The sequence below is a fragment of the Populus alba genome, chromosome 10 (assembly GCF_005239225.2).
Source record: "Populus alba chromosome 10, ASM523922v2, whole genome shotgun sequence".
NCBI lineage: Eukaryota > Viridiplantae > Streptophyta > Magnoliopsida > Malpighiales > Salicaceae > Populus > Populus alba.
This window is the reverse complement of record NC_133293.1, coordinates 1545392-1554856: the sequence shown is the minus strand read 5'-3', so window position 1 is coordinate 1554856 and position 9465 is coordinate 1545392. Positions and strand designations below refer to the sequence as shown.

General features: G+C 33.4%; 2 protein-coding genes across 3 annotated transcripts; one reads left to right on the top strand and one right to left on the bottom strand.

Moving 5' to 3' along the window:
- Positions 1 to 476: 476 nt before the first annotated feature.
- On the top strand, positions 477 to 1231 carry LOC118036987 (late embryogenesis abundant protein Lea5). Its single transcript, XM_035042862.2, has 2 exons — positions 477 to 701; positions 862 to 1231. Exons 1-2 carry the CDS (start codon positions 628 to 630, stop codon positions 1109 to 1111), a joined length of 324 nt encoding a protein of 107 aa, XP_034898753.1. The 5' UTR covers positions 477 to 627; the 3' UTR covers positions 1112 to 1231.
- Positions 1232 to 7567: 6336 nt separating this feature from the next.
- Positions 7568 to 9465, bottom strand: LOC118036966 (uncharacterized). Of its 2 annotated transcripts, XM_035042837.2 has the most exons (2): positions 8807 to 9465; positions 7568 to 8738 (listed from the first exon to the last, which is right to left on the bottom strand). In XM_035042837.2, exons 1-2 carry the CDS (start codon positions 8914 to 8916, stop codon positions 7760 to 7762), a joined length of 1089 nt encoding a protein of 362 aa, XP_034898728.1. In that variant the 5' UTR covers positions 8917 to 9465; the 3' UTR covers positions 7568 to 7759. The 2 variants fall into 2 exon arrangements, with proteins under 2 accessions (XP_034898728.1, XP_034898727.1); XM_035042836.2 differs by having other exon boundaries at positions 7568 to 9464.

Here is a 9465-nt window from a genome sequence, read left to right as displayed (position 1 = left end):
GTTTGAACCCAGAATACAGAGAAAAAAAACAAGTCTCTTCAACCGCTAGGTCAAAACCTGATATGTTTTTAATAAAATAAGTTATGTGCTGCAAGTTACATCAAAATACAAAACCCCAAATCTCTTAAATGATGGTTATGATTACTATTTCTTCTAATTTTATTACCTAGCGGGGACCACAAATAATTAACAATCTCAATAACTATATTTGATGAATTATTCAATTAAGAAATAAAAATTATTTAATGGTATAATCGATACGGAAAATAATTTGAATGTATAATTGAAATTATTTCAATAGTTGGGTGGTCAAGTTTGCCTAATAATAACAAAAGAAATTCCTAACACCAAAAAAATATTATTTAATAAGAAGAAGAAGAAAAAAAAAAATCTTAAATTCCAAGACAACCCCTCAGCAAATGACCTGACGCTTCTCTTTCTTTTCACTTCCTTTATAAACACCTCTAACCCTAATCTCACATATTCACCACCACCTTTGTATAGAGAGCGAGCCGCTAGCTAGCTGCTCTGCAGGACGCTGTTCTTCTTGAGAATCCACTCTAAGAAGGATTTGCGGTATCATCTGCAGCTATATATACATATATATACACGAAAACCATAAATAAAATGGCTCGCTCTCTCCCTAACGCTAAGCTTCTTGTCGCTTCTCTTGCCGATGGTCTTTCCCTCTCTGCTTTCCGGTCAGTACTCTTGTTGTTATTGCCTTAATTCGCTTTGTTTTTGTTTCCATAAAGGGAATTAGATTTCGAAGACTCAGTCAATTTGATGAACATCTATATGATCACTATTTTAAAAAAGGGACTGAGATTTGAATGGCTAAATGTCTCTTTCTGTGTACAGGAGAGGTTACGCGGCTGCTGCACCGATCAGTGCTGCTGTAACAGCGAGCTTTGGTAGGGGAGGGTCAAGGACTAGTGCTCCGACAGGGAAAATGGAAGATGGGGCGGTGGCCAAAGAAGATTCTGAGGCCTACTCTGCATGGGCTCCCGATCCAGTTACTGGGTATTACAGGCCTGCTAATTATGTGGCGGAGATTGATCCAGCTGAACTTAGGGAAATGGTGTTGAGCCATAGGGTTAGGCCACAGTAGAGGTTGCAGGATATGGTTCTGTTACTAGATGGTGGTGGCTATGGGTTTGATCGCGTCACGCTTTTTGTTATTTGATCAGAGACATCAATAATGAATAGTAGCGTGCCTTTATTTGATACAGAGTATGTTTGTTTTTAATTTAAAAAAAAAAATTGAATTTTTTTTTTGTTTTAATTTAATTTTTGTGTTTTTTAATTAAAAAATAATTTTAAAAAAATATATATAAAAAAAAAAAACTATTATTTTGATGCATTACAAAATAAAAATATTTTAAAAAGCAATTACTACTATATTTTTAAATAAATTTCTAATAAGGTTTAAGCTTTCTTATTTATATCAAACTTTCTTATATTTTTTTAGAAATTATCAAGAAATTATTGTCTTTTTTTAGATGTTATACTAATTTGACATAATTGATAATATCCATTGTCATCTATATGATCTATTCTTGATATAATGTCATTGTCAAAACAAATAAATTATTAGCCAACATGGTACCTAAAAAGATTATCAACTCATATGTATTTGGTCTGGAATAATTTCACTCATGAGTGATGGATCTGTCATATTGTTATATTGTTATGTAATCAAATCTAATAATATTAGGTCCGGAAGGAAGCCAAGCCCATGTTATTTAGGCGTGGTCTGGGCTTGGGGTTCTGTCAAACTTAGATATGTTGAGTTATTAACCTGCCTTCGACTCTTTTAATCATGGAAAATTATGTCTCTAAAGTTTGCATTAGTTTTAATCAATAAAATTAAATTTTATTTTTTCAAAACAAACATTAAATTAACGTCAAAATTTATTTTTAAAATAGTAAGAACTCCATAAAAAAATCAACTCAAATAAACACACCGAAACCAATCATAAGTCAATTTAATGTGAAACAATTAAACTAGGAATCCACAATGGATTGTATATTTATTCTATGTTGTATATCTATTATTTTTTAATATATTTTTTTATCTTGCATTGGCTTTTGTATTTATAATTCTAAAATTTCATAGTTTTTCAAGCTTTAATTTTGCAAAATCAAGCTATAAATTTTAAATTAAAAGCAAAAGAACTCAAATGAAAAGAACAATGAGAATTAAAATGATTTAATAAAAAAAAAGGACGTGAATGAAAAACAAATTGAGGTGGTTTTTTGTTCATATTCATTTTCATCTCAAAATTTTAATGTGTTTGTTAATAAAGATTTTTATTTTTATAGTAGTGTCTTGAAAAGAGAAAATAGTAAATCTCAATAATGTATTGATGAGCTTGGCATTTGCAATTATGTTATAGGATTCTGCCATCAATTAATGCCCTCTAGTCCATGATGTTCAATTTTCGCAATGCAAAGAACCATAAACCCTAAATAATTGATAACACCATGGAAGGTCAAAGAGAGTTCATTGAGAATTTTTCTCAAGTTATAATTACAGAGAGAGAGAGAAAAACTATAAAATTCATGATGATCTCCGGCAGCCGGAATAGACCCTTGGGGCCAACTCTCTACTATAAAAAGTGGGCTAAAAATTGAATTGAGAGAACAATTTAAGTGGGCATTTTATCATCTCCCTGAGAAATCAGATCAAGAGACCATTTGTTAACAAGGCCGTCAAGTTTATTCATTTAGGGCATAGGACAATTTTTAAGGCATCTTGAGCGGACATTGGAGCCCAATTGTGAAAGTCCCGATATTCCCATCAAAAACCATCCTTGCTTAGTTATTTAGGACTCGCGCTTGGGTTAAATATTTTTATTTTTTATAAAAAAAATTATATATAAATTTTTTTTAATATTTTTTTGGTTTGAAAAATATAACAAATCAAAAGGTTTATGCACACATGTGATTAAATAAATTAAAAATTATGTGTGCAAATAAACAAATAAAAAATCATTAATAACACCTAAACTTGAAAAGCTAAGAGACAGGTGTAAATTAAGATATTTAATTTTGAAAAATAGAACATTAAATTGATTGAATAAAAAATGAATAACATGTAAAGTTACACATATTAAAAATATCATTTGAAAATAAATATTTCTTATTTTTAAAAACATAGTTTATCTATACAAAAGATAAAAACAAAACCATAGATGAATAAAAAAAACCCTCTCTAAAAACTAAACACATAACCCAAAATTCAATATTATTTAAAAGAGGCCCTCTAAACAAAATAAAACAGAGAAGGGGTATTAATATAAATATAATTAAGGTTTTTTTTTTTAAAAAAAAGAGCAGATATAAAAAAAAAAAAGGAAAAAAGGATCATGCGCTACTAGGCCTGGGAAGCTACGCCAGTCCGCCCCTTTAAAAAAAAAAAACAATCAACGCATTCCATGTTTTACCCAAATTAAAATCAAAGCCTATATTCTTTCGACCCAATAAAAAAATTTCAACTTATTTTTAACCCAAAACACCTTAGAAACCATAACAAACATATCCATGGCCTTAAAAAACCACCCGAAAAAACCAAACTCGAAATCAAAAATCAATCTCGGTTCAAATTTGTTTTTTCACAAATTTTCAAGGTACAAAAACACCTAATATGAACTCTCATGGCCAAATAAAACAATTTGACATAAAAATCTCTATTTTGGTGGCCTAAATCGATGTCAACAAGTTTCTCTCTCTACCACCAAAATCCGGCAACCCCTCTCTCTCCTCTCTCTCTCAACCAGGAACTAAAAAATAACAAAAATAAACCTCTAAGTTAAAAGGAATTGGAACAATTTTGAGGGACCAAAATTATATAATTTGAGTGATTGTTTAAGTTGGAGGATCAAAATGCATTTTTTGAAACTTATGGTACGTCACCTATGTTTGCCGTGTTTTTCATTTCGGTCCCCACTCTTTCAATCCAACCATTTCATAAGAATTTAAAATCAATTGCTTCTTAAATAAGACTGAATTGTCCAAAAACAAAGTTTGAGAATCAAATTGAAAAGATACTAAATTTTGCATAGTGACTAAAGCACAATGAAAATCTCACGTGTTTTCGAGTATGCTATAACTAGCCCTCTTTCCCCGCACTCCATTGCGTGAAGGATTAAACGTTAAGTTTTTTTAATGTAAAAAAAAAATTATAAGCATTGTCGATTCGTTATATAGCTTAAAGGGACTATAAAAGTTGACGTGCGTATTTAATGAAACAAATTGATTAAATTGATAAATAAAAAATTGCCAAGAAAATTAAAAACAAATAAGAAAAAATATATAAATCACTAAGAGTTGCACACACACACACAAAAAATAAGATATATTCAAAATGATATTTTTAATATATTTTAGAGTTATTTATTTTCATAAAAATTAATTATAAATAAATAAAATGCATAATAGCCTCAATATATAGAAGTTACTCATCTGAGCCTAGGTTGCCTAGCACGTCTAGTCTAATTAAAGAAAAGGGCACACAGGTGGGATTCCATGTGGTTGGCCTTTTTTGCTTCGGCAAAAAGAGTGAATGACATCTCATTTTTTTTTTATATATATAAAAAAAAAAAAAAAAAAAACAAATGATATGTTGTCTTTCTACCTAGTTTTCGATCACCAGAGGTGGTTGGAAAATACAATCTGGGGGGTTTAAAATTTTATTTTTCAAACTATTTTCATTTAAAACACATAATAAATATCCTTATCATGTAAATAAATTAATCTTTCATCTCAAAACACCCTTAAATCGATAAAAAAAACACAATTATATTGAAAAAAAAAAACTCTTTCAATCACGATTTTTTTTTTTTTTTGTAAGATGAAGGCCTCAAAACACTTCATTGGACTTCTTTTTATCGAATAAAACTCGTTGACACTCAAGATCATCATTTTTTTTATCATTGTAATGTGACCAAACAACTTTATCTCTCATTTGCAGTTTTCTGGCGATTTTCACCCTCGTCTCTCAAATTTAATGACTAAAAAATAAAATAAAAAATGAACTTTTAGTATAAAATTAAAACTCTAAAAACTAAAAGAGCTAAATTGGAGTATAAAGAAAAATATGGGGCTCGGAAAGCACTTGTTTACTTGACTTTGAAATTGGGCACGTGCTTCTCCCATGTTTTATATTGTGGTCCTCTCTTTTTTAATTTGAACTTTCAACTATGATATAAAACTTTATCTCGTGAGATTAAGTAAAAAAATGATTAAAGTTTTTTTAAAAAAATGTTCACCGATTTTTAAATTAGCCACTTATTTTCCTTGTGTTTTACATTGTGGTCCTCTCTGTTTTAATTTGATCTTCCAATTATAATTTGTGAATTCTCAAAGCTTTTATACATAAACCTTCTTCAAATTTTATATTAGCAAAATAATTTTTTTCAAAGTAAAAAATATGCTACCATAACGGTTTTTATGCCAAAATCATTGAAGAAAAAAAAAAAAAAAAGGAAAATGATGGATCTCAAGTTTGATCATGATGAGGTTCATATAAAATCTTACAAAGGTCAGATTCTCCCTAAAAAATGATGAATAGGTTGAAAGGTTGATAATGTTGGATTTGGATAACAAAACACCTGTAAAACAAGTCTCATATTGGTTTTAGGGCACCTTTGATGCTTAAATTAACACCAGTGATGGAGAAAATAAGTCTTAGAAGACTATGCTTCACATCTTTGTATCGTGACGCCTAGACTCGACCTATGAATCAATATGACCATCATACATATACTCCGTACAAGAAATGCGGCTAGGGATGAACCCTTTCCTGTTCTTTCTTTCTCTTGGCTCCATTATCCATATCCTGAAAGCAAAATCACACAGAACGTGAGTGAGTGAGTGAGTGAGCGAGTGAGTGAGCCCAAAATTGCAGAGAACTGAATTTCACTGTTAAACACAACTTCGTTTTCCCTTGCAGGATCTCGAGAAGATTTGCACTTTCCCAATGCTTCAAAGTCCAATCGAGTGCTCCGCAAGTTTTTTTCACCTCTACAGGGCTTGTGGGCACCTAGCAAACGGGCAAAATCCAAGGCTTATGGGATTAAAAAAAAGTACACGTATCAAGGGTCCACTTTTATTAATGTTCTGAGCCAATAACTGTGTCGTGTCCCCCTCCCCAGGCAGCCTTTTCCCCCGTCTTTTTGCAATCGTGTACTTTATCATGCACCATCTTGTACATCTCTTTTCAGATTTTATTATTTTTTTAATTACAGTTGTTTGGATTATGCATATTTTAACTGATATCTTTAACTCATATTTTAACGATCGTACAAGTCTTTCGATTAATCTTTTGAGGCTTTATGTAAGTTTTAAATAATAAATTTATAACTTAATTAATTAAACAAACTTGAAATTTATAACACTTAGATTAATAATTTTTAAATAATAAACTTACATCCTAACCAATTAAGCTCTTTTTATATTTTTCTTGAAGTGTATTTGTGCCCCCAAAGTCTTTACAAGTTTCATCGAATTTTATCAAATAATCTCCTCTTATATTGTGCCAGTATTATTCAAGCAGTATTGGATTGGCAAAGCATCCACGAGTTTCGTTTCTTTTAGGTCAAGGCTCCTTGTTTATAATAATTTTGCATGAATCTTATTAAAAAATATATATAATTTATAATTCTCTCTCTTAAAATCTACTTTCTATGAGAGTGCTAAACACGCTAACACAGATCATCTTCCTAAGCGTTCTGAAAAAACCTACCATCAATTACAACGTAAGTTGACAATTTCTGAACAAAAAATGCAACGCCTGCAATATGGCAGGAAAGACACCACAGGTAAAAACTAATTAATTTTGAACCTGACAGTGAAAAACTATAATGACAATTCCCCGTGAACAAACAACTGCTCAGCAGTATCTTGTGTTTTACAGTTGTTCATGTCCTGGTTTTGAAGTTCAGTAGAAGCGTTTTTTTCCTTAAAAATAAATCAAAAAAAATTGAAGATAAAAAAATCAAAAATGTGTGAAAATACAATTGTACAGCGATGCCATACAAGACTGGCAAAAATTTATTGCCTACTTTTAGTAGTGAGACAGGATTATACAGTAAACAGTTGAAACACCTAGCTCCCTCTACCATGTTCAAAAGATCAATGGAGTTTTGTCCAAAAACAATGATAAAACTTGACCAAATCTCAAACGGCTACGAGGGTGGTAACCATGACAGCATCTTAAGCTTATAGACCCTAGCTAGCTAGCTAGCTAGCTATGTGTCCAGCACCACCGAACGTGCGTGCACATGCTGTGACAATCGACAAGTCTACGGCTCTTAGCTCCATAGAAAAACATATTTTCTTTGGCATTACATCAGATCTTACAGCTTTAAACAATACAGGATAATTAAACATGAAGACCAAATAGAGCACAAAAAAACCCTGGCATATCACAGGAAGAGAACACAAGAAGACAACTAAAAATATTGCACACTAACATTTCTTCTCCTTCTCCTCCAACTCCAAGCAGTCTACTGAATCACCTAGGTTATGATGATAGAGTATTATATAACACTTAACAAGCAACTGTCTAAAGGGAAATTCATTTCCAAATGTAACGATAAATTTCAACAAAATTAAAAAAAAAAGAAGTGTAATGACACTAGTTACAGAACTGATCAGACCAGGATAGATGATGAACAGCACAGATTAAACGAACAAGATGATAATAGAATGTACTATGTGTATTGTAGCACCAACAGTCTCAAACTCTTCTACCTTAGCCTCTCACAGCTAACAAAGAAGGAATAGCAGACAAGTTTGGAGTGGTATGCTTGATGTTTCTTTTTCCATCTTTTGAAGAGGGTTTGCTACCAAAAGCTCTCATTGGGCTAGCAAAAGCCCAACCCCAGCTCCTGCTTCTTCCATGAGCAAGAGGCCCAGCTCCTGATGATTTCCCATTCATGTCGTCGGCTGATGATGAGACCCAGTAAGATGATGACGAGGAGGAAGACGACGACGAGGTTATGTTGAACCCACCGAAGATACCGCCACACCTGACCCTCTCTTTCATGTGAGAAGCCCCAGAAGTGACCTTTGGCTTGCCTTCCCTTTGGGACTCCACTCTTCTTAGAGTGCAATCACCAAACCCAGTAGAGATTCTCTCAAAGAAGTCACCGGAGAAGCTCCTGCTCCCACACCCAACAGATCTAGATCTTGACACCTTTCTCTCAAAAGTGGAAGCAGAGGCAGTTGCTTGGCTGTTAGGACTATCATCATCATCCTCCACTACCACAATACTGTCACCTTTCCTTGACAAAGAAGAAGCCAAACACTTCTCTTTTGGCCTCACCGTGGACCCATTTGTGGAGGTGGTGGTTATTGCTCTTGTAGTTACAGCCAAAGAAGACACCTTTTCTGTTTTCTTAGTTGAAGGACCGGGCTTCGAAGACGAGAGATAAAGAAATGACCAAAACCCTCTCCTTCTTGGGCTAAAATCCTCGCCATCATCAGTAGCAGCATCCAGGAAATGGCTTCTCCTAGGAGTAGTAGTAGATTTGCTTCTCTTGAAAACAATATCACGATCTGATGTTGATGATGCTACCATGATTTTCTTCTTCTTTTTAGCCAAAAGAAAAGGGATCCTGGCCCTCCTTGTGTAATATTCTTGATAGTGACCATTACTGCCACCATCATTTCTACATTTTGTTGTTGTGGGACGCGCCGCAAGGGATAGTGAAGTACCTGCACCACCATTGCTAGAGCCACCAACACCAATATCAGATCTAAAAGAAGGGGAAGAGGAGGAAGAGGAAGAGCCACGTACAGGTAAAGGAAACGAAGAAGAAACAAGCTTGCCAAGCTTTTCTTGAAGACAAAAGGCACAGATACCACCTGGGTTGTTTCTGTAAGGATGGTCACTGCATTGCATACCATCCCCCAAGTCTTCTTCACCTACACCAACTCTTCCTCCTCCAACACCAACTCCTCCTTTCATATCCATCATGGAAATCTACGATAATACTGCAGAAACACAGCCAAAATATTTATGATTCCTGGATAGAATATAAATCTTTTTCTTGATGTCTCGGTCTTTCTTGGTCGAGGAGCTCTTGACTAAGCTTTTGCTGTTTTTGAGAGAGATGTGAAGAGAGATAGAAACAGGAGGAAGGGAACATACGGTCAGATTCAGGCAGTGTAAATTCTAATATGTGATAAAAATACCAAGTGCATTCAAGAGTTTAGAGGGGGGACTGAGGAGGGGAGAGTCCCCAGGAGCACGTGGAATCCTGACTTCGCCAATATATTTTAATGAGTGCTAAGCAAGACAAGCAAAACCCTAATAAAATATACTATAAATCTATAATATCTCATCTCTCTTGCCACTTCCAAACACAAAAGAATCTATAAAAGCCTGTCCTGTCCTTCTGAAACTGATCATAGGCCTCTTAGCTCTTACACTTACTCACCATTTCTTATCATTAA

Excerpts from the sequence above, each read along its gene's own strand:
- LOC118036987 (XM_035042862.2), top strand. The coding sequence starts at position 628 with ATGGCTCGCTCTCTCCCTAACGCTAAGCTTCTTGTCGCTTCTCTTGCC. Across the intron at positions 702-861 it reads CTTTCCCTCTCTGCTTTCCG|GAGAGGTTACGCGGCTGCTG; the intron begins GTCAGTACTCTT and ends TTCTGTGTACAG.
- LOC118036966 (XM_035042836.2), bottom strand. The coding sequence starts at position 8,986 with ATGATGGATATGAAAGGAGGAGTTGGTGTTGGAGGAGGAAGAGTTGGT.